The sequence below is a fragment of the Stenella coeruleoalba genome, assembly GCF_951394435.1.
Source record: "Stenella coeruleoalba genome assembly, chromosome: 10".
Lineage (NCBI taxonomy): Eukaryota > Metazoa > Chordata > Mammalia > Artiodactyla > Delphinidae > Stenella > Stenella coeruleoalba.
Window position 1 is genome coordinate 68,640,034 of NC_137156.1, and position 24,359 is coordinate 68,664,392.

A 24,359-nucleotide genomic window follows, 5' to 3' on the forward strand; every position below is an offset into this window, starting at 1 on the left:
GGGGCAGACGCTGAGGTTCATCTAGGAACCCAGATTGGGTGGGTCCCTGCTCAAATGCAGGCTCATCCCTCTCAGTGATGCGGCATGATATGAACAGTCACCATCCACTACAAGAACCTGATTAGCCTTTCATTTATAAAGTCATCACCAAGGAGAACATCCTTTTGGGGGTCTGGGTTCAACTTCTTTAGACAGACGTGTCACAATTTTGAGAACTAGAAAGTGAAGGGAAAAGAGAGGCCTCGAGAGTTTCATGCCTTTATCTTTATCTTTATTCCTGTCCTGCCCCTAGGTTCTTCATAAACATTTTTTTTTTTTTTAGATTCCATATATATGTGTTAGCATACGGTATTTGTTTTTCTCTAAAACACAGACGTAGAGAATGGACTGGAGGACACGGGGAGGGGGAAGGGTAAGTTGGGACAAAGTGAGAGAGTGGCACGGACATATATACACTACCAAATGTAAAACAGCTAGCTAGTGGGAAGCAGCTGCATAGCACAGGGAGATCAGCTCGGTGCTTTGTGACCACCTAGAGGAGTGGGATAGGGAGGGAGGGAGGGAGACGCAAGAGGGAGGAGATATGGGGATATATGTATAGCTGACTCACTTTGTTATAAAGCAGAAACTAAGACACCATTGTAAAGCAATTATACTCCAATAAAGATGTTCAAAAAGAGTTTCGTGCCTTGAGGTTAAGCACTCTTACTGTTTGTGGGGATGGGGATGAGGCAGAAACTTCCACCCACAAGCGAAAAGATACAGAGCCAGGGAGCAGCAGAGACATGGCGGTGGGCCCCAAGTGCCGCCACTGGAGGCCACTAGGGCCTCTTCGAGCCCAGGTCTATGCTTTTCTCGAGCGCCTACAGTTGGAGGACAGGGTCTGGGGACTCACCTGCCGTGCTCACAGTATGAGTGGACACACTCCCGGCTAGTCTTGTCCCACACCTTGACAGTCTTGTCATCACTGGCAGACACGATGAGCCGCCCATCCGGGGAGAACCTGAACCAGGCGGGGCACAAGTCACATCACCAGTCAACAGACATCACGGGCACCACACACCATCTTCCACAGTCACCCTTCCTGAGCTGCCCACCACCTGACCTCAGGAACCCACCTGGGCACATGCCCTGCTCTGACCCTGAGTGATCCTGGGCAAATGCCTTTCTCTCTGCAAGATGGGTCAGAAGGGTGCCTACCTCCTGGTAAGCAGGTAGGCAGTAGCGTCGCACACGAGGCCCCCAGCACTGCACATGGCAACATGCGTGCTGTCTGCTGGTACTTGGCATCATTATCCTGTTCCCAAGTGCCCTGAATCCACATCTAACTCTGAGAATGGGTCAGCAAAACCAACCTTCTAACAAAAAAGGAGTGGAGGTTCTGGGGACCCACCACCAAAGGCCTGGTGTGAGTTCAACACTTGTTTGCTGGCGGGGCCCCTCCTATTCTCAGGAGCCCAATGGTGAGGGCCTCTCTGAGTAATCAGGGAGCTCCCAGGACAGAGGAACGAGGGCCCTGGAGAACAAGTAACTTCATGGGGTCCCCAGAAGAACACAGCTCAACAGTCCCCAACCTCTGACTCCCATGGTTTCCCAGTGTCCCCAGACACCCCATCCTCTTCCTCCAGAGCACAGAGATTCGACACGTGAGATCTCTGTTGAAAGGAAAAGAATAAGCTAGAAGCAGGCACAGCTGTGTCCGCAATTCTTAGACCTTGAAAGGTGCTTTGAATCAGCTGGCCCCCATCCCCACGGCACTGGCCCCCACACCAAAGGGAGAACCGGCTTCCAGACCAACCCCTCTCAGAAGCCTGGGCCCCCATCTGGCAGCTCTGAAGCAAAATCAACCTCTGAGGAGCAGAACGTCCTCAGAGGAAAGTAGGCAAGCCTTAGTGCCAGACACTCGGCTTCCAACCCCAGCTCTGCCACTTACTCCCAATGTGCCCCACGGCAAGATACTACACTATTCTGAGCCTCAGTTTCTTCATCTGCAAAATGGCAACAATGCCACCTACTTGCGGGACTGCCATGAGGAGTTAGAAGAAAACGTCTAGTGGTGGTACTGACGTTACCTTGTTGTTGTTGCTATTGCTAATAAGTGGCCCCTGATGACTCACCTTGGGCTGCATCAGCACAGACGTCGGGGTCAGTCGTGGCTGACAACGGACTAACTTACTTGTCGTGCATTAGCTCAGTGAAGCTTGGACAACTTACAATGTGAGAACTATTACTGTTCTTTTTCACACATACGGAAGTTGAGGTTCAGGAAGATAAAGAGTGGCTAATAACTTGTCCAAGGTCATGGTGCTAGCACCTGCCAACTCCTCTGTGCCCTCCAACCCCCGGGGTCCCTCCAGCGGTCTCCAGGTAGGACACTACTCACTTGGCACAGCGGACCCAGTTGATGTGCTGGCTCAGGGAAAACAGGAATTTCTGGCGATGAGTTGACCACACCTTGACTGTCTTGTCGTCGGAGGCTGTCACGAAGGACTGGCCATCGCTGCAGAAATGGATGCTCCTCACTGTGGCTGTGTGTGCACGAAACATGGTTGACTCGCCTTTGCTGCAGGGATGGGTATCCAGAGTCAGGAAACCCATAAACCCATAAGAGCAACAGAAGGGCACATCGAAGCCCTCCCCACCCCTCAGAACCCTCCCAAAGTAAATCCAGGCTTGAGTGCCTCAGTCCCCAAAAAGCGAAGCCAGAGCCTCACCCACGTGCAGGCAGCGTCAGGTGGGATCCCTTCCAGGATGGCTGAGGTCAGCCCAGGATCTCCCTATTGGCCCTGAGGGGAGGGCCCCGACTGAAGCCCCAGCTTCTGATGTTACCTCCTCGGAAGTGGGGCAGATGTCCCACTGTGACCAGTCCAGCACTAGGGCCTAGACTCAGACAAGCCCCTCCAAGTCTTTAACTCACACGTTGGGTACCCAGATGCGGACAGTCTTGTCACGGGAGCCTGAGGCAAGCAGGTGTCCCGAAGGGGAGAAGTTCACACAGGTGACGGTGTCCTTGTGGCCGGCGAAGCGGTAGGCACGTGACTGGGGCTTCATGTGCCACACCATGAGGCATGAGTCCATGGAGCCACTGGCTGAGGAGAGAGCAGATGCCATGACGCTCGGCTCAAGCAGGCCTGGAGCCTCCACCAGGATGCTGGAGACGGGCGGGGGGTGGGGTGCGGGCAGCAGGGACAGCCCAGCTCTGCCTTCTCCATGGGGACAGGCCACACCTCCAGTGACTGCTGAGCAGGAGTTCGGAGAGCCTAGGGCCTGTCACCACTCCAGGCAGCGGGCCCACACAGCAACCAGACCTGGGCTGTAACCAAGGGTCCCGGGTCTCCCCACAGATACACTCTGCGGCTCGAGAGAGCAAGTCCTCGCAAAACTGGGGAGCCAGCTCAATCCAGTGGCCATTTTACCATTAAGAGGACCCATCAGAAGCCTAGCGGAGGTCCCCAGAACAGACCAAAAATGACTTGTTTCCTCTTAATCTCCAGCGCGTATCACGAGACCAGCAGCTTCTGGCAGGGGACCTTGACCATTGGATGAAGGGGGAGCCTCGTCCATAGAAACAAGAAAGCTGCAGCCGTGACAGCTGTGTATGAACCCCCAGGTGGCCAAGGAGGGAGCACTCGGCTGCAGCATAAGGGCAGTGGGGGGAGGGGAGCACCCGGCTCTGCCCCCCATCCTTCTCAGTGGTGGGCGTCTTCAACAAGGAGGTGTGCCCATGGTACTGTGGACAACAGAATCAATAAAGACCCAAGGAAAAAGCCACTGTTTAGGGCTCATTCTGCAGGCCAGGCCTGAGAGGTGGATGGGGTGTGCACGGAAAAGCCCAGAGCCGGGTCCTAACCTCAAAGGCTGTGTGACCTTAGCAAGGCCCCCAACCTTTCCGAGCCTCACACTCCACATGCAGAATGGCGCTCATAAAGCCTAGCGCCCAGAGAGCAGGCCGGCTGAAGCAGGAGGTAGGTCTAGACAAAGCACCTGGGTCCTCACTGTGCCCTGCTCCCCCCATGCCACACCTCCCAGGTAGAAACGTGACCTTCTCAGCTCATAACCTAGTGCCTAGAATAAGATGCCTCTTCTTACCCAGCTGCTTCGTGTTGAGGCTGAAGTCCACACAGGTAACTGCATCCCGGTGGCCCTTAAAATGCCTCTCCAGCGAGGGGTCCTCCTGAGGGAGAGCCAGGGTCAAATATGTGAAGCCAAGATGAGGAAGGGGCTTCCCCAGGGCCAAGACTCTTCCTATAACAGCCAGCAGCATTTAAAAATGCTCAAGGCATGGGCTTCCCTGGTGGCGCAGTGGTTGAGAGTCCGCCTGCCGATGCAGGGGACACGGGTTTGTGCCCCGGTCCGGGAAGATCCCACATGCTGCGGAGCGGCTGGGCCCATGAGCCATGGCCGCTGAGCCTGCGCGTCCGGAGCCTGTGCTCTGCAACGGGAGAGGCCACAACAGTGAGAGGCCCGCGTACAGCAAAAAAAAAAAAAAAAAAAAAAAAAAAAAAAAAAAAAATGCTCAAGGCATGATCTTGTATATAGAAAATCCTAAGGAATCACTAAAAAATCTATTAGAACTAATAAACAAGTTCAGCAAGCTTACAGGATACAAAATCAATATACAAAAATCAAGTACACCAACAATGAACAATGTGAAAAATAAAAGTATGATAACAATTCCATTTATGATACATAAAAAAGAACAAAATACTTAGGAATAACTTAACAAAAGAAGTGCAAGACATATGAGAACTAAAAAACATCATTGAAAGAAGTATAGAAAGACCTAGATAAATGGAAAGACATCCCATGTTCATAGTTTGGAAAACTTAATATTGTTAAGATGAAATACTCCTCAAATTGATCTACAGAGTGAACAGAATCCCTTTCAAAATCTCAGATGCCTTTTTTTTGCAGAAATTGACAAGCTCATCCTAAAATTCACATAAAATGTAAAACAGCCAGAATAGAAAACAATGTTTAAAAATAAAAACAAAAACCAGTCACTGTAGAAAGCAATTTGGTAGTTCTGCAAAAAGTTAAGCACAGAGTTATCAAATGATCCAGCAACTGTAGGTAAATACCCATAAGAGTTGAAAGCATTTTCACACAAAAACTTGTACACAAATGTTCATAGCAGGATTATTCATAATGGCCCAAAAGTGGACAAACCTTAATGTTCATCAACAGACAAATGGATAAACAAAATGTGGTATATCCATACAACAGAATATTATTCCGTCATAAAAAGGAATGAACTACTGACACATGCTACAACACAGATAAACCTTGAAAACATTATGCTAAGTGAAAAAAGCCAGACACCAAAGGCCACATTTTGTCTGATTCTATTTATATGAAATGTCCAGAATAGGCAAATCTATAAAGATAGAAACTAGATTAGTGGTTGACAGGGACTGGGTGGGGGCGGCGGAGGGGGGGCAGTCACGAAGAAGGGGAGCAACTTCTTAATGGGTATGGGTTTCTCTTTGGGGTGACAAAAATGTTCTGGAAATAGACAGTAATGGTTACACAATATTGTGAGTGTACTAAAAACCACTGAATTTTACACTTCAAAAGGGTGAATTTTATGGTATGTGAATAATATTTCAATAAAGTTATTTTTCAAAAGACCCAAGAGAAAATGGGGACTTTCAGCACCCCCATCTCAGGAATCAGATCCTATACCTTCAGTCCCACTGCGGACCAGCCAGTGAACCCAAAGGTCAGCCCTGAATAAGCCCCCAGTGGCTTTACGACCATCTCCACTCCACCCAACATCAGAGAAGCAGTAGCTTAGGAAGACATGGAGATAATATTCCAGAGATTCTCTCCATCCAACAGCAATTCATGTTGAAGAGTTATAGGCCAGCCATGCAGACATCTCCCCCTACCCCAAACATCTTAAACCTCAAAGAAGCATTTTGGGGGCACCAGGGAGCCCAGCAAAGCCTCCTCTTGAGGAAAAACAGCCTTGGGGCAGAACAAGGACTGCAGGGAGCTGTAACCAGAACAAAGGCTCCCGTGGCCCCTTGCCCAGCTCCACCCCCCAACACACCAGCCTGAGTCCTCCTTTCAACAAGAGAAGGAATGGCAGCTGGAGGAGGGCAGAGAACTGAGCAGAAACTGCTCCACCTGAACTTGTTGGAAGAATAAGGGTAAAATAGTGCACCCTCTAGAGGCAAGTTCAGATCCGCCCCTAACCAGGGGACGCCTGAAATCTCCCAACACCCTCTCTTCCAATCCCACAGGCTTGTTGGTTCCTCATCTCCCCCAAAGGTGGTCTATATATTGGGGTGGGGGGTCAAACACCACTAGAGATCAAAAGTCCTAGTTCCTAGTCTGAGCCCTCTGCTCACATGCCCAGACACCCAAGGAAGCCAACAGGCCACCACCCAGCGTCCTTGACTTTCAACCCAGCCAGAGGACCAGGCAGGTTCAGGTTTAAAACAACCTCTCAAAAAGAGAGGCTTTGGAGTGCTCCCCTCTGGCCTCACGAAGAACCTGGGACTCAGAGAGGGCAGTCTGGCCCGGTCACACTGCAGGCCTGGGCCGTCCCGGGCATCCCGGGGGCCTGCTGTTCCCACACGTCGGAACAGGGTGCACCCTCAACAAACCCCCATTCAGCCATCCACTGCTCAGGATAAGGAGACAGAAGCCAGAGAGGCCCGGCGCTGGCCCCAGGTCACACCTCCAGTCGGGCCATACAAGTGTCTCCCCCGCTAGGGGTAGATGCAAATCCTGGGGGCAGAGGCTGGTTTCTTAGCCCCGTTAGCCCGAACAGAGCCTGGCTCGCAGGAGGCGTTCACCAGGTGCCCGTACTCAAGTGCCCCCTGCACAGACGGTAAACTGGGGCCAGAGAAGACCGGCTTGGAACCCTCCGTCCGGCTAGGCGGGGAGACTAAAGTCCGGGCGGCCGCAGCTGGCAGGAACTTACCAGGCAGGGTGCGGCCATGGCGGGTCCAGGGGCGCCCAAGGCGCCAGAGAAGCCCGAAGAAGCAGCGGCTGCAGTTTCGTCCCGTTCAGTTTCCGCGCCCCCAACCGCCGCCAATAGCAACGCGGGTCGCTTCGCCTCGCCCCGCCCACCGCGGTTAAAGGAGACGCGGCGCCTCGGCTTTTTGCCCCCCGACTGGAAGGAGAGCTGTATGGCCGGCTCCATGGTCTCTGCGTCCAGCGCCCCCAGGCCAGGCAGCCTACAGACGGCGTCGCCAAAGGCCTCTGTCCACCGTCACTCATTCCCCCTGAGAAATTAAAAAGTCCAGGATGAGAGGTTCGCCCCACCGACCCGTAGCCGGGCTAACGAGACGGCGAGCACAGCCTTCTGGGAAATGCAGTTCCAAGACGCCCTCATCCTTGTGTCTGGAGGAAAGTGGGACTACATTTCCCAGGATGCCATGAGGGCGGGGCCGTGAATAACCCGAAGTGAATGCTTTAAGGATCCCGGAAGTGGAGATGCTTAAAGCGTTCTCTTTGGGTTAATCGTGGCTCGTTGTGATTGAGTCCTCTTCAAGCGCCCGCGAGGCCGGCTTTTCTCTCAGTACCCCATTAAAAGCCAATTATTCACCCTTCGGGAATTCTTTAAGTAGTTCGCTCTTCCGAACGCGCTTAAAACAGGTGTCGATTTAAAAGAACACTAGTCACTCGGAATCACACCCTTGGAGTGGAGAGGCCTGGGTTCTATTCTCAGTTCTTGCCCTGATTCGCTGCGTGACCTCGGGAAATATAACCCTGCTCTGTGGACCTCAGTTTCCCCATTTGTGACATGAGAGGGTGTGACGCAGCCTGGCCCTCTCAGGACCCTCAGCCCTGAGCAGCCGTTATAAATTACAAGTTTAAAAGAGGAGACAATCCAAGGGCCTGGCCGCCAGAGGTCGTCCTTGCTCACTTTCTTGGGTCTCTAGACCTTCTCGCTCGACCGCCCACCACACCCACACCCCTACCTCACTCTGGGCATCTTCCCAACCTGGACCTGATCTGGACTGGACATTTGTCAAGATTTGGGAACCTTGTGTCACCTCTCTGGTTAAGTGTGGATTGGCCATACTTCAACACTGATTAAGATTTGGCCAGGCCCTGAGGTTTCTCAGGACATCCTGAAACCTAAGATGGTGTGTCCCTAGACCTGCAAACCAGAGCCCAATTCAGTGAACTCAGAGACTGGCAGTGGGGGGGAGCTGGCATGTGGAGGAGTGAGTCTCTTCTTTGGACCTGGAAGGTTTGGGGCCAGACCCAAGAAATAGACACATTTAATCCCATCTTCGCTGTGGTTTGGCTTAAAACTGGTTCCTGTATGTTAGAAATTGTCAGGCTCACATAACTTATACAATATGAAATTCCACTTAAAACATGTATAGTATCGCTTACACACACCCGAAATTGTTCAGCACTGTTCAAATGACAATTTTCAAGCCTTCCCACCAATGTTTGCATCTTATTCAGCTATTCTCTTGCCTACTGGACAAACATTTAAAGTGAAAACATTAAGGAAGAAAAAAATTTAAATACAGAAAAATCTATCTATTACACATAAGGGTTCAATCATTCTTGTTGTTGGGTGGTGTTTTTGGTTTGGTTTGGTTTTGTTGTCAATTTTAGCTATAGAACACCCATGGTTTACAGGAGTTCATAATCTACATAACTAAATTTATGAAACCCTTCTGTAAAATGATTTTCAAATGTCAGGTCTGCTCAAAGCGAGAGGCACTGGAAGATTTTACTCATCCTTGCTGGTCTTTCTAGATCCCACTGTCTGCTATCCTTACCCCTCAGGGAGGAGCAGTTGGGGATGCCCCACTCCCTCTTGCTCATTTACTCGCCATAAGAACGCAGAGTTCAGCTCTGCCAAAACCACATAGACAACCTAGGATACAACACTGGCACAGCCTGCATAAACCAAGATTGGTGCCTCCATGTTCTGATGGAGCAGTCCCCACCCCATGCCACCTCGACCAGATTGAACTCCATTTCTGACTGGGGCCTCCATGGGAGGGGGGAACACTCAGTGCTGGAAGAGCTTTAATACTGGGGGGCTCCATGTTGAGGCGGCTCAAAGAGAGCTTCTTTTCCAAGCCCCCCTATGGCAGAGATGTCTCTATCCTGGTACAAAGCCCACACTCAGGGCCCCCTGTGAGGGCCTCTCACCCTGTCATCACTCCCAGACTCCCTGCCCAAGGGCCACATGTCCCCTCCTAGGGCTGAGGTGAGCCAAAAGAGACTGCTCATAGATGGAGCTCTGGTACCAGGTCTCCCTGTTGTGGGAGTGACCCCTGCAGGGTGACCCTCTCCAGGAAGACCCATTGTAATTCTGGGCCTCAGGAGAACCCGCTGTGAAATTAGCGTGCCCCTGCAGGTCAGCCTTCTATATGGTAGGCCCACCCCAAAGTGGGGAGAGGTCCCGTGGAGCCCCAAGCCTTCAACCTCGCCTAGTCCTGCTCCTCCATCCCATAGCAGTGGCCAGTCTGAGTAAGCATCCAGCTTGGGCCTGTCCTTGCATGTTGCAAACAGTGGGTAGCATGACTAAAGTTGCCATAGCAATTCCTGGGACAGTGATGTCAAGGGTCCCAGGGGTCCCTGGGACCAGTTTCCAGAAAGACACAGAGCTGGCCAGTAGCCACATTCCACACCATCCACTGAAGTCAGATAGGGACGCCTCTGGGTACTTCTACCCACCTCCCATAAGCATGACAGGCAAGATGCATGGCCTCTCTCCCACAGCCTCAAGCAAGCCCGTGAGAGATGCTGGGCCTCCTTTTCACACTGTCCAGAGAGACGGGAAGGGGCCAGGGCAGCCCAACTGTGGTAAGAGAGGGAATTCCACAAAACTGAGCCCCACCCCCCAACCTTGGCTCTGCACACATGGGCTGGAAGCGGGATGCAGACACTCACAAAAAGTCTGAATTCAATTTGAGCCGTTTAGAGAAACCTTTCCAGTAGACAATGCAAACAGGGCTTCGGAGCAGTTCTCAGCCCTGGCTGCCATTCAGAACCTCTGCAGGTGGGGCCAGGCACCAACGTTTCTTAAAAGCTCTCCAGGTGAGTCTAGTGCACAGCCAAGGCTGAGAACAGCCCCTCTAGATCAGTGTGACCGAGAGAACTTTCTGTGACGATGGAAATGTTCTGTAATCACACTGACCAACTGGTCACATGTGACTATCCAGCACTTGAAATGTGGCTACCGTGCCTAAGGAACAGAATTTTAAATTTTATCCAATTTTAATTAATTGAAATGTAAACAGCCATATGTGGCTAGTGGCTACCGTATTGGACTGCACAGCCCTAGGCTATGGACTGGCTCTGTGGCCCTGGGCAAGTCATGGAGCCTCTAGGACTTCAGTCTCCTGGTGAGGCCGGTAAGGAACTCCGTGTCCTGTCCACAGTAGCCAGAGCAAATCTTGGTCCCCATGTCCCACTGCCCACCTGAGGGGTGTTTGGTGACACCAGCCCAAACCCAGGGAAATCGGTCAAGCTAGAAGAATGCAGGCCACAGCTCCTCAGGCCCCCTAGCAGATTTTGCTGGCTGCCCCCAGAGCATTTGGGGTGGGAAGATAGGGCCAGGTACCCATGAAACCAGAGGATAATCAGATTTCCCTCCTCCAGGGAGCCCTGAATTGTGGTGTGGTGAACCAGCCTGGAATAGTGCCAGCTATAAAATAACTGATGATTTTCATTTACCAAAGGTCACTGTACACCACAAGCCATGTGAAGGTTTAGCTACAACCCCAGGAGTAGTACAATATTATGCCCATTTTACTGATGGGGAAACTGATGCACAGAGTTACTAAATGGGGAGCCAGGATTCGAACCCAAGTCTGTCTGTCTGCACAGTCTGAACCGTTAATCCTAACAAATACAGGAAGAAGAACTAAGAATCCTTAAATAGTTCAGGGCCCGGTAAAACTTAAGAGGGCCTCAAGACTTTACCCCCAATAGTAGGGATGGAGGCCGAAACAGTCCCAAGGCAGTGAACCCCACATTAGAAAGTCCTTTGTTGTCTCATATTTTATCTTAAACTGTCAGGAAGTTTAGCATCTACTCTTCTTTTCAATATCTTTTTAATATCAAATTAATGTTTTAATGATGGACCAGTTAATGCCAAGTCACACTGATATTCAGGAAGATGCCCCAGTTTATCCTGTGGTTTTATGACCTGCCCCCATCCTCAGTTTGAGAAGCAGGGCCATAGAAGGGTCATTCAGCCGTTTATCACAGGGAGTGGGACTGCCAAGACCAGGACCACAGGGGTCCTAGGGCACAGGGTTTCCAGAGTCTAGGTGCAGCTGGTTTAAATACCAATTCCCAGACCAGCCATAGAGTCTGACTCCATGGATCTGGGTGGGGCTGGGAGCCCACATTTATAACAAGCCCCTGGGATTGTGACATGGTGGTCCCAGGACCTGATAAAGAAACCCTGGGCACCATAGTGCCTGGACAGCTCCATCCTACCCTCGAGGAGCCAGGGGACTGTCACTCAGCTACGATGCCTTGGCCAGGGACCCGGACTCGACAAGTCCTAGCTCTGACCCCAACCTGCTCTGTGATCCCATCTCAGGTCTCAGGTTCCCCATGGGTACAACAAGGACATCCATAGGTGACCTCTAGGGCACTTCTGGCCTCAATGGGTGGATGTGGTCAGCTGGAAGAGGAAGGGCTGGAGGCAATCGTAGGCAAGGCCCCTTGGTCTCCCTTCCTGCCACATTGGCCTCATGCCACATTGGCCTCCCTCATGCTCAGACCCTCCTGAGGGCCTTTGCGCTGGCTGTTCCCTCTGTCTGGCTGCTCTTCCCCCAGCTCATCGCTTTGCTCACTCACGGTCTTTCGGGCCTTGGCCTGGACATCATCCCTTCAGAGACACCTCTGCTGGCCCCACCCCAGACACTCCTCATTCCTCCATCCCCTTCACTGCCTATATGCTGGAGCTTTCTCATCTATCTCCTCTGGGCTATGAGCTCTGTGCAAGCAGGGACCACACCCTGCTGATCACAGGGGGGTCCTGGGCACTCAGCCCTGGCTTGGCACCGGAAAAACTCACCAAACTTGTGTGACAGTTCAATCCCTGGAACCACCACTGGGCCTGAGGAACACCAGGAAATCCTTCCCAAGGTCCCCAGTGATGCTGGGACTCAGGGAGGGGCTTGCTATGGGGTCAGGAGCAGACAATTCTATTCCACAAGCATCTGTGGAATGCCAGCTGCGTGCCCCACCCTGTTCTGGGGTCCGCAGGCATTATGGAGGGTCATGGGGGAGGCAGGTGATGAACCAGAGCCTCTGCTCCAGGAAAACCAGAGAGGGAAAGGGCCACCAAGCAGGCTGAGCCCTCTGTGTGTCCTTCCAGGTGTTCTGGCTCAGCACTGACGGTGTCCCTCTGTTGGCAGGATTGGGGGGCTTCCAGGCGAAGGCGCATGTGGGGATTTGAAGTAGAAGCAGAATGGGGTTTTCTTGTGAGGATCCAAGTGCTTTCAGAGGGAAGGTCCTGTCAGTTCATTCGGGTCCCCTCTCAAGAGCATATGGAACGGATGAAGGTGTGTGACTGTGTGTCTGTGTATGCCCACGTGTGCCTCTGAGTGCTTGTAGGTGATTGTGTGTCTGTGGCACATGTGTGCATGCCTATGAGAGATACTTGACGTGTGTACCTGTGCCTGTGTATCTTGGTTCGGGTTCCTCCAGAAGCTGAGAAAGGATTCAAGTTTAATTCATTTATTTGGGAGGTGACTCTAGAAAACACCAGTAGGGAGTGGGAGTGGGAGACAAAGGATGGAGAGCATGCAGTGAAGGGCATTATTAAGCAAGTTACCACCTCAGGTGACCAGAGCCCAAGGTCGCTGGAGAGCCTGTGACCCAATACAGAATGTGCCTCAGGGTCATCTCACCTGAGGTGAGGGAGTCGAGGGTTTATCCACCCACACTCGACAGCCTGGCATTTCCAGCCAGTTCTACACCAGGCCTAGGGTCTTCTGGGGCAAAGAAAGCCCTCAGCACAGGGTCTCTGGTACTGGCAGTAAGAAGTCAGGCTTGTGGGCCCCAAAATGGTCAGTAAGGAGGGAGCAGGTAGAGCGCCGACACCAGCTGCTACACCACATGTCCACGCTCCTGTGTATGAGCCACTGCCCAGTTACATCACGTGGATGCATGGACTCCAATGACCTCTCCTCGTGCAAACCTCCACTGGGCCAGAGGAAGGCTATTGCAACATCAGATGAGCTATGTATGGCCTTGCTCTCCTTCCCTTTCCTGAACAGGCCGGCTCAGGATTTGTCAAACCATGCCAGGCCTCCGCCAAATTTGGCCGAGCAGACCCGGACCTGCTTTGGGCAGCGGCAGCTTCTGCCCTTGAGCCAGGATGGAGGTGGCGGAGAGGGGAGTCAAATGGGCTGGGGGCAGGGAGATGGGGGAGGCCTTCTCTACTGCAGAGAAGGCAACCGGGGCCTCCTCTGTCTGAACCTTGCTGCCCACAGGAGCCTGGACAGTGGCCTCAAATGCCACTCGGGGGCAGTGGGGCCTGCTCATAGCTTGGGGTGCCAGAGAGGGGGTGCAGTCAGCGCTCCCCTTTAGAGGGTCCATCCTGAACAGGGCTGGAGGGGGAGAGGTCTGGGGACAGAGGCCTGGCCGTGGAGACCTGGGAGCAGCAGGAAGAAGGGGTGTGGCCACGGGGAGATCGTGACTGCACAGAGATGCACAGGAGGATCCAGAGTCCGGGCCGTGGAGTACCAGAACTCCCACGTGGACAGCTGAGAGCTGCACCAAGGACTGAGGCTATGTGGGGTCTGGGGGGGATAGTGAGGGGCACCCCTGAAGTCTGCTGGGGAAGGTAAGACTGGAGCTTGGGGAAACCAGGACATGGAGGAGTTTTAGGAGCTAGTGAAGAAGACTAGCGGCCCCCAGCTGGGAGGGGATGGGGTCTCCCCTGAGGCTGCAGGGGGTGGGGTGCTGTAGTGGGTCAGGGAATGGAGCCAAGGGGGGTCCGTAGGGGAGAGGCTGAGCCCACAGGCTTGAAGTTGTATAGATCTGGGTTCCAATTCCATGTGCAACACTGACTTGCTCTGTACCTGTGGGCAAGAGCTTAACCTCGCTGAGCTTTATTTCCTTGTGTAAAATGGATATCCTAACAGAAACTAGGTGTATTAGTTTCCCAGGGCTGCTGTAACAAGACACCACAAACTGGGTGGCTAAAAACAGCAGAAATGTATCCTCTCCTACTTCTGGAGGCTAGAAGTCACAAAGCAAGGTGTTGGCAGGGTCCTTCCAAAACCTCTAGGGGAGGACGCTTCCTTGCTTCTGGTAGACCCAGGGGTTCGGCTTGTGGAGCGTAACTCCAATCTCTGTCTCCTTCTTCATATGGCCTTCCTCTCTATGTGCCTCTGGGTCCAAATTTCCCTCTTCTTTTAAGGACACAGTTATGGGATTAGGGCCCACCCTCATCCAGTATGGCCTCATTTTAACTTCGTTACGTTTTTAACGACCCTATTTCCTAATAAAGTCACATTCACAGGTACTGGGGACTTAGGACTTCAACATATCTTTTTGGGGAACACAACCCTATGGCATAGGGTTGCAGTAGGATTAAACCACAGGCCTGGCACAGTCAGCTCTCAATAAATGGTAGGGACTTCCCTGGTGGCACAGTGGTTAAGAATCCTCCTGCCAATGCAGGGGACACAGGTTCAAGCCCTGGTCCAGGAAGATCCCACATGCTGCGGAGCAACTAAGCCCGTGCGCCACAACTACCGAGCCTGCGCTCTAGAGCCCGCAAGTCACAACTACAGAAGCCTGCCTGCCTAGAGCCTGTGCTCCGCAACAAGAGAAACCACCACAATTAGAAGCTGCACACCAACACAAAGAGTAGCCCCCGCTCGCCACAACTAGAGAAAGCCTGCCTGCAGCAATGAAGACCCAACGCAGCCAAAAATAAATAAATTAAATAAATAAATTTTTAAAAATAAATTGTAGCTGAAAAAAGAAAATTTCCAGTTATAAACTGAATAATTCATGGGGATGAACTGTACAGCATGGTGACTATAGGTAATGATACCATATTGCGTATTTGAACATAGGAGAGTGGATATTGAAAGTTCTCATCACAAGAAAAATAATTTTGGGGGAACTGTGTATGGCGACAAATGTTAACTGACTTATCATGGTGATCATTTTGCAATACATACAAATATCGAATCTTTACATTGTACACCTGAAACTAATATAATGTTTTGTCAATTAAAAAAACAAAGAAGGGCAAGCAGGGGTGGAGGGTGGAGGTGCAGGAGCGCAGACTGCAGACTTTTCCTGCACCTGCACACATGTGTGTGGGCAGATATGGACACACGAGAAGCAGGACACTGATCATGGAGTTGCACCCAGGAGGGCCGGGATGAGTGACCTAGAGACCTCAGCCTGCAGTCCACTGGCCAGGCAGAGCCATTCAAAGCAAGGCTCAGGGCCTGATGCCAGCTCCCTGGGCAGGAGGACCCTGAAGTCAAAGCCTTGCTTGTCAGGGACTTCCCTGGAGGTCTAGTTGTTAAGACTCCATGCTTCCACTGCAGGGGGCACGGGTTTGATCCCTGGTCAGGGAACTAAGACCCCACATGCCACGCGGCACAGCCAAAAATAATAATAATAAATATTTAGGAATAATTAAATAAATAAATTAAAAAGCCTTGCTTGTCAGAAGATTCCTTGGGAGTCCTGAGCAAGGCCACCACTGACATCATGGGCAAATTCATGGACTATCCCAACACCCAAGGCTGCTTAAACCCACAGCCTTGACATGACAGGGGAGGACTGTGGGTGTACAGCCAGCACAGCCACTTTCGGAGGGAGGCAGAACACAGACTCAGACAGGCCCCAGGGACTCCAGTGCAGATTCTGGGCAGCTACCCCGCAGACCTCACAGAGGACTAGGTCAGAGGGGAGTCTGCCATTCCAGGTGTGGTCCCAGAAGCACCACCTGAGAACTTGTAGAAATGCAGATTCTCGGGTGCGCTGCTGAATCTGGAGCCCTGGGGTGGGGCACAGAGTGAGCGGTCCACGGATTACTGGTGCCCCCCAAGCAGCCTTGCCCCAGTGCTCCCAGCCCACCAGAGGCTCTGAGAAGAAAGCGTGGGTGGGAAAGGGGACCCACACTATCACCCCCCAACACCACCCTGAATGCTCTGGCAGCACACGGCCCTGCCAAAACCCACAAACAAGAAACCGGTTCACCTTTGTTCAGCCCAGCTGAGTTATATAATATGCTTTCCTAAGTTAACCACAGAACATTTTTTTCAGAGAACACCTGTTAAACAGCCTGAACGCAGACCAGAGCCACCTCAGGTGCACTTCCATGTATCTTCTCTGGTCTCCTGCCTGTGCCTAACATGCAACTGCCCTTTAGAAAGTGCACGAATGTCCCAAGGTGACCCTGACTGGACTCGGGTGATTTACAAACCACTAACGTTTCCCAAGCTCCCAAGGGGGACGTACTGACCTCATAGCCCTGACCTCATCAGGGATGCAGGTGGGGGAAGGGACAGTGATGACACAACCCAGGGAGCTAGAGAGCACTCGGGGTGGGGGGACAGTAAGGGTGAGAGGTGAAGCACCGTGCACAACCCTATGACCCTACACTGCTCAGCCCATGTGTGTGTGACACCGCGTATCACCATGGTGCATGGTGGCGGTCCTTGTATGTCTGCTGGCAACAAGTGTGACTTTTGCACCTACATGTGGCTGTTTTCATGTGTGTTGCTGTCCCTATGACTAGAGTGGCTGGGCATGTGGCTGTGCACGAGGGGGTGTTAGTGACTCTGGCACCTGTGGGCCTGGGACCACGTGTGAATTTGAGAGCTATCCAGCGTGTGCACCTGTGAATGTGGCCAGCAGGCTGCTCTGGCCCCAAGAACTCCCAAACCTGAAATGTCACTTCAGAGCTGCCAGCAATTTTCTGTCTGCTAAGACATGGGCAGGCTGTGGAAAACTATTTTCTAAATGTAGTTACCCAGATATAAAGTGGGAGCGCTGCCACGCAGACCCATGGTCATCTGATGTGCTGGCCACAGAGGCAACAGGAGAAGGACCAGGAGAAAGGCTTAGGGTCTGCGATGGGGAAGACTTGCCACCTGCCCTCCGTCTGTCCTGCAGCCCTTAGCCCAGCCCAGCCCCACGGCGCCTCAGCTGGGTCCTGACCACACACACAGTCCACAGACCAGGACCAGGATCAAAGACAGCCAGCTCCAGGGTGAACACAGAGGACGGCGTGGAGGAAGATGGCATGGACCCCGGGGAGGGCCCTGTGAGTCTGTGCATGGACAAGATGGGGTGCAGTGGTAGGGTGCTCGCAGATCTCGCCGGGGGCAGACTCATGCAAATGCCAAAGCAACCGAGTGCCTGGTAACGACCTTGCTCAGATTCTCCTGCCCATCTCTACACTATCTGCTGACCAGCCATCGGCTTCCCACTTTCCACACTTACCTCTTTGCTGACACAACTTGCCCACAAGCTGCCCCCAGCTCTGGGGCCTGAGAAACCACCACACACATGCATTCACACACAGTCCACGGAGAATCCTCGTCTATTTACCCACTCCATTCATTCATGCATGTGTGCATGCATTCATTCATTCACCAAATGCTCATGGAGCACCTCCTCTGAACCACCAGCTCTGCGGACCCCTCTAGTCCCCCAGGCCCCCCAAGTCAAAGCAATGAAAGCAAAGTCCCAACGGACCTCCACGTGGGTAGCTCAGAAAAGAGGAAGCTAGGGGCTGGGTGGGATGGTGGCCGTTAGCTGGAGGGAAGCTCTGAGCTGGTGTCACAACCAGGTCTTTGTATCAAGCCGGATGGCCTCTGGAGGTTGGGTAAACGCCATGACTGCCCTCCCCTGACCCCAGGCTCCCCTGACTGGACCTGGCACTTCACTCTGCCTGAAGCCCAGGGTCTGTCTCACCTAGGATTGACCCCAAGGCTTCAGAGCTGTCCCCCAATCCCACACCCCACAGAACAAGGTCCACCTCTCTGTTAGCTCTCGGGGGGCCCCTCAGTTGGGCCCAGGCTGCCTTTGCTGCCCCTCATGCTCATTCTCACCAGCTACACCAGCCTCTGTGACTTCAACGGGGGCTTGGAGGCCTTCCAGCTCCTCCCCACTCTCCCTCCTCAGGGTCCTCAAAGGCCTAGAGAGCCCGAGCCCATCTTCCAAGTACTGCCCACTTCCCCCAACTTGTCATCCATGCGTCCTCGTTTGCATTTTGCTCATAATGATAGCAATATAATGAGACGTATCCAACACCTCCTTGGTGCCTGGCACGATGGGTGATATTTCCAACTGCCTATATCATGAAGCGCAGTGACTGGAGCTGGAAGCAACCAAGGTCATGGATCCCCAGCCCAGCCTCCTCCTCCCCTACATCACCTGGTTGGCTCTTCTCATTCTTCAGGACTCACCTGGAATGTCCCATCCTCAGGAGTCCTCTCCAAGCCCCCAAATAAAGCAGTCCCTGTTCTGGCCACTCAAACGACCTGTGTGAGCTCTCACTCTCATGTGATCACGTGTTTGGATGGGCTTGTGTTTACATCTGTCTCCCCCACTAGACTGTCTACTCCATGAGAGCAGGACTGCATCTGTCTTGTTCACAGCCGCTACCCTGGCACCTAGTTCAATGCCCGGTAAACAGTAAGTACACAATATGTATTTGCCGAATGAGTAAACCTATTTATCTATTTTTTGAAAACAACCTCACTCCAGCAAGAATCTGAGGTTGTTTATAAGAATGCATACAATTCTATACGAGAGAAAAAACAAAGTTGGAATCAAAGATTTTGACCTTCTCTACAAACAATAAATGCAGGAGAGGTTGTGGAGAAAAGGGAACCCTCCTACACTGTTGGGGGAAATGTAAATTGGCACAGCTACTATGGAGAGCAGTATGGAGTTTCCTTAAAAAACGAAAAATAGGGCTTCCCTGGTGGCACAGTGGTTGAGAGTCCGCCTGCTGATGCAGGGGACACGGGTTCGTGCCCCGGTCCGGGAAGATCCCACATGCCGCAGAGCAGCTAGGCCCGTGAGCCATGGCCGCTGAGCCTGCGCGTCCGGAGCCTGTGCTCCACAACGGGAGAGGCCACAACAGTGAAAGGCCCGCGTACCGCAAAAAAAAAAAAAAAAAATCTGGATGTGAGGCTTTTCTCAAAAAATGGGAGGAAGGCCTGGCCACACCGGGCTGTGTTCCTTGAGATGACAATGACCGGAGCTGAGATGGGGCCTCCCCTCAGCCCAGGGGGCGCAGGGCATGCACTGCCTCACCCCATCTGGCCTCTGTGGGCCTCTGTGCTGCTGACCCCAGGTCTATGCTGCAAAGAGATTAGCTTGCAAGGTCTGCAGAGTGCAGAGCGGGGCTGAGAAGGCTTCCCTAAGGTGAAGGGAAGCCATCTCTCCTGGTTGATTTCACTCACGATGACTCTAAAAGCCACAGCACAGTCACCACAGTTTTAGGGCTGGTGAATGTTGACATGTCACAAACCTGTTAGTCTTGCACAAGAATCAGTTAACTCAGTACCCGCCAGGCCCCAACAGTGCCTCTGGTCTCACCCCCGACCAGAGCTTGAGGGCTTTAATTAAACCCAAAGGGAACCCCTGGAGCGAGGGAGCCACCAGCAGCCCCTTGGGCAATGAGGTGGGTGACAGGGCAAGGACATATTGGGAGAGGCAGGAAGGCAGGCCTGGCTCTAATCTTGACTCCAGCTCTGAAACTTTGGACAAGTCACTTCTCCAAGCCTCCGTTCCCTCATCTGTATCCAACAGCTGATACTAACTGCATAACGTTTCCAGAGGCTGGTCCCTCCCCCAAGCATGGAGGCAGGGTCTCAGGGAGTCCTCGTGTCAACCTTGTCCATAGAAAGTATCCCAGTCAGGGGTCTCCAAAGAGACAGAACCAATAAGATATATATTTAGCATATATGGAGAGAGAGAGATTTATTTCATTTTAAGGAATTGGCTCATATGATTGTGGAGGCTGGCAAATCTGAAATTTGTACGGCAGGCCAGGAGGCTGGAAACTCAGGCAGAATTTCTATATTACAGCTTGGAGCAGAAGTCCTTCTCCAGGAAACCTCAGGTTTTGCTCTTAAGGCCTTCAGCTGACTGTATGAGGCCCACCCACATTATCAAGGATAACCTCCTTTACTTAAATTACAGATGTTAATCGCATGTACAAAATACCTTCACAGCCACATCCAGACCAGTGTTTAAACAAACAATAGGCAACATCGCCTAGCCAAGTTGACACATAACATTTAACCAACACAGAACGCACTATTTCCTTTTGCGCATGAGGAAATTGAAGCTCAGAGAGGCTGTGCCACACGCTTAAGGCTAAGGAGCACAGAGGGATGGAGCTGGGAGGTGAACACGAGCCAGAGTCGGCTCCACTCTGAGGACAGGGCTGCGGGTGGCTACTCCACACGGGGCGTGTGAGGATCAGATAGGAAAATGCACAGAAGTGCATGGGACCATGTCTATGGTAGGGACAGAAATCAATAGGGCAGTGGGTGGTATTAGGGAATTACTGTTAGTACTGAGAAAAGACAGAATGGCGTGGGAACAGGGAAAGGAGGCAGAGGAGTGTTGCTCCACCCCATGAGGGATGGGTTCTAGAGTGTAGGGCAGAGAACCTACAGTCCCCGGGCCCCCCAAGGAGGAGGGGGGCAGAAGGTGGACTCCAGCAGGCTGTGATCTCCCATGTCAGGCAACGAAGTCCAGAGCCTCTGACCCACGTGCAGGGCACAGAGAGGGAGCACAGTGTCGCCAGCATGTGGGGTCAGAAAGAAGTCTCGCCTCCTGAGGCTGTGGCTGGTTGCCCAGACGTTCCTGGAAGTGGGTGATTTCCCCTAAGGGTCCAGCTGGCTGGCTCCTGGGCTGGTCACTGCCATGTGCCCACCCTAACTGGACTAACACCCAGAGGTAGAGAAAAGCTTCCACTGAGACCTGAAACCCTTAGACACAGTCCCAGCCTCATTCCTCCCAGCTTCCTTAATCTCCCCGGGGTGGAGCGCTAGATCAGAGGCAGAAGGCCAGCAGGTCAGCCATGTTCTCCACCTGCTGGCTGTGTGACCTTGGGCAAGTCACTTAACCATTTTGAACTTCTGTCCAACGTATGTGGCTAATCATTACACAGACCGAGAGGTCTGCTTCGGGGCTAGAGGGCTGCTTCGCCAGGACCAGGCCAAACATCTGAATAGAGCTGTTGCCAAACATCTGAATAGAGCTGTTACTTGTTGCCATACTTGTTCATCATAGTATCATCCTCCCTGGCCTTCTTTTTACGCCTGTCCACCCAGCACCACTTCGCTGAGCCTCGCTCACTCTCTCCCCCATCCTCCCTTCCTTTTTCCAGCTCCCACATCTTCTGGTCAGAATGTGTGCTGGGTAGGCTTTTAAATGCCTCCAGGGCCAGAGAGAAATGAAGTCCCTTGCCTTGGTTGATAATCGCAGTGTTGATAACAGTGGGATTCTGGCAATGGTTGGTTGGGACTCTGACCCCCGCCCTCCCCTCTGCCACATACCTCGTCCTTCTCCCTCTTGCCTCCAGCCTCCCTGGCCCCCTAAGTCCCTCCTCCACACCAGGCTCCTCTAGCCGCCCCAGAGGGCCCCTCAGCCTGGCTGCTCCATCAGAGGTGGTATCTCATTGATACCAGGTCCCAGTTCCAAGGTGGGTCCCCCCTCCCCACCACTGTCCATCCCAGGCCCCTTGCCCACACTGGTCACAGCCTGTAATGGTTCCTTTCCTGGGGTGCCTCCCCAGCAGCCCAGGGCAGGGAGCGAGGCTCCTTCACACTGTGCACCCAGCACCAGCTGGAGGAGGCAGGCTTAGCCTGCTCCCTTCACCCCCCATCGCCACTCCATCACCTCAGGGGGCCTGCTCTGACCTGACCTGCAGGCAGGGGCTGGGGGTGAGGACAAGCACTGGGGAACCCACTTCTGGGCCAGCCTGATTCTTCCCCTCACCCCGCAACCCTCCTCCAGAGGCTGAGGGCAAAACAGCCTAGTGTGTGGGCTAGAAAGCAGGACACCTGGATCCCTTTGCAGCACAAACCTCACTTGCTGTGTGGCCTTGAGCAAGTCCTCTCCCCTCTCTGGGTCTTAGTCATCCCGGCTCTAAAATGGGTTAGGGCTACAGACACACACTCAGAGGTCTGCAAGGCCAGACAGTTGTCACTGCTTGGACATCACATGTCCGCAGGGTTGGGGACCCACTGAAGGGAGCGCTGGTGGAGAAGTGGAGAGAGCACGTCCTGCCTGGGCCAGCCCAGGGGCTCCAGGTCTGCTGAGTCCTCAAGAGAAGCTGGAAATCTGAGTTTCAATTTAACGATCTCCTGACTGCAAAATCTTGACAACTAATTCACATGTTTAAAAGCACTGTGTGGGGACTTCCCTGGTGGTGCAATGGATAAGACTCCACACTCCCAATGCAGGGGCCCCGGGTTTGATCCCTGGTCAGGGAACTAGATCCCACATGCATGCCGCAACTAAGAGTTCGCATGCCACAACGAAGGAGCCTGCCTGCCGCAACTAAGACCTGGTGCAACCAAATAAATTAATTAATTAAAAAAATAAAAGCACCGTGTAGGTCAAACAGAACACGTCTGGGCCACAGTCTGTGGGTGGTAGACTAGAAGGCTAGGTTCCAGGGCCCTCTGGGGCTCTCTGGAAGGATAGTGTTTGCTCTGGGGGCATTTCCTGCTCTCATTTGGCAAGAGGGTGGCGTGCTGTTCCTTGTGTACCACCCCAGACCTGCTTCCTGGAGCATTTGATGGCTTTGCTCCACTCTGGTCTCTTTCCCCGACTAGTCAATCGGAGTCCACCCCTTGACCTGTAGATGGCTTCACAAACACAGGCCCAGGCCTGCCCCAGCTAGGCCAGAGCCTGAGAGGGTTCCAAAGGCAGGGCCAGCATAAGGCAGGTGTTGGGGGCCTCAGAACCCTCTTGCCCCGCCCAATCCCCAAATTCCTATCATAACTCCCGGGCCCTATCACTGTAAACCCTGGAGCTCATGTTTCCAACCCTCAGGGCAGACCTGAGCTGTTTCTAGAAACTCCAGCCACTCTGCAAAGCTGGCCCCTCACCCACCACTATTCAGACAGGGACTGACACCCCAAGGAGCACTGCTGGGCCAAGGCCAAGGCCACACTGACCATGAGCAGCACAGGCTGGAGGTTTTGTCTGTCTCTAAAACTGTCTCGTGTCCATTCGGGTCTCCTCGAGGTGAAGGCTAGCAAGATTTCTCAGCTGGCTGGCAGATGTGGAAAATGAGGCCCAGAGGAAAGCAGTAAGCTTGCTCAAGGTCCCTGGGCTGCGTGATCCTTATAGAGGGGCACTGCTAAAAATAGTTCCTGGAACCCAGAGTGGAAAAGGATGAATTCTGGGGCTAGCGTCAACGTTTTTCTTTTGCCTTGATCCCTGGGCAGATGCTGTATGCAGCAGCCCCTGAGGGTGAAGATGACGCAGACGGGGCAGAGAGTGGGGAGGAAGGAGAAAGTCAGGGAGGCCAGATCCCAGCATCATCCCCAGAACGGAGCCTGACCTTGCCTGAACTCCGGAGGCTTGGGCTCCCCTGCCCAGGGCCAGGGTGATAAGATGAGTTTATATCGCAGCTCTGAGGAGGGAGGCAAGACAGGATTGAGGGAGAGAAAAGAGAGGGAAGGAAAAATCACGGGGGAGGGAGAGGGGAGTAAGTATGCTAAACCCAGGAGAGGGACGACAACTTTGCCAGAATGGGGCCCACCCAGACTCATCACTGAGGCAGGAGGGGCACTTCCACTTCACAGATGCAAAATCTGAGGCTTAGGGCATGGGGTAATTTGCCCAAGATCGCAGAACCAGAAAGTAGCACAGTCAAGATTAGAATTCATGGCTTTAGCCTTTGCCCTTCAAGCAAGGTCTCAAACTGGAAACCACTCAGGCAGCATTTCCCAAAATGTGGCCCCAATATACCCTACCCCTGCATTACCAGGAGGGAGCCTGGTTAAAATGCAGATTCCTGGGTCAGAATCAAAGGGGCATGGCCCAGGAATATGCATTTTGACCAGTGCCCTGCTGGTGGTTCTTTGAGACCTAACACTGGGAAGCTCTGTGGCTCTCTTTTGGCTTTTCTGGTCTGACTTCCTAGCCCTACATCCTAGCTGCACCCCTGCAGCCAAGCTTTTCAAACTGAGTCACCCTGCCCTCCAGGACAGAACTAGGCCTTTCCCATTCAATGACTCGCCCACCAGTCTCCCAGTCCCATATAGACCCACCCTTCCAGCCAGTACCTCTCTTCTGGAAGCCTTCCTTGTGGTTGGGATTCCCCTCTCCTTCAGCTTGTGTTGAAGTAATATTGGGTTGGCCCAATAGTTCGTTTGGGTTTC

General features: G+C 52.8%; 1 protein-coding gene across 2 annotated transcripts in view; it reads right to left on the reverse strand.

Annotated features, from left to right (window-relative positions):
• Positions 1-7,583, reverse strand: part of POC1A (POC1 centriolar protein A) — a 76,684-nt gene extending 69,101 nt beyond the window's left edge. For both annotated transcript variants that reach the window (XM_079934302.1, XM_079934301.1), the window contains exons 1-5: positions 6,935-7,583; positions 4,090-4,174; positions 2,918-3,089; positions 2,384-2,563; positions 896-1,003 (exon numbers count right to left, since the gene is read on the reverse strand). In XM_079934302.1, the coding sequence (XP_079790428.1) occupies positions 896-1,003; positions 2,384-2,563; positions 2,918-3,089; positions 4,090-4,174; positions 6,935-7,156 (767 nt within the window). In that variant the 5' untranslated portion in view covers positions 7,157-7,583. The remainder of the gene's footprint in view (positions 1-895; positions 1,004-2,383; positions 2,564-2,917; positions 3,090-4,089; positions 4,175-6,934) is intronic.
• Positions 7,584-24,359: the final 16,776 nt, after the last annotated feature.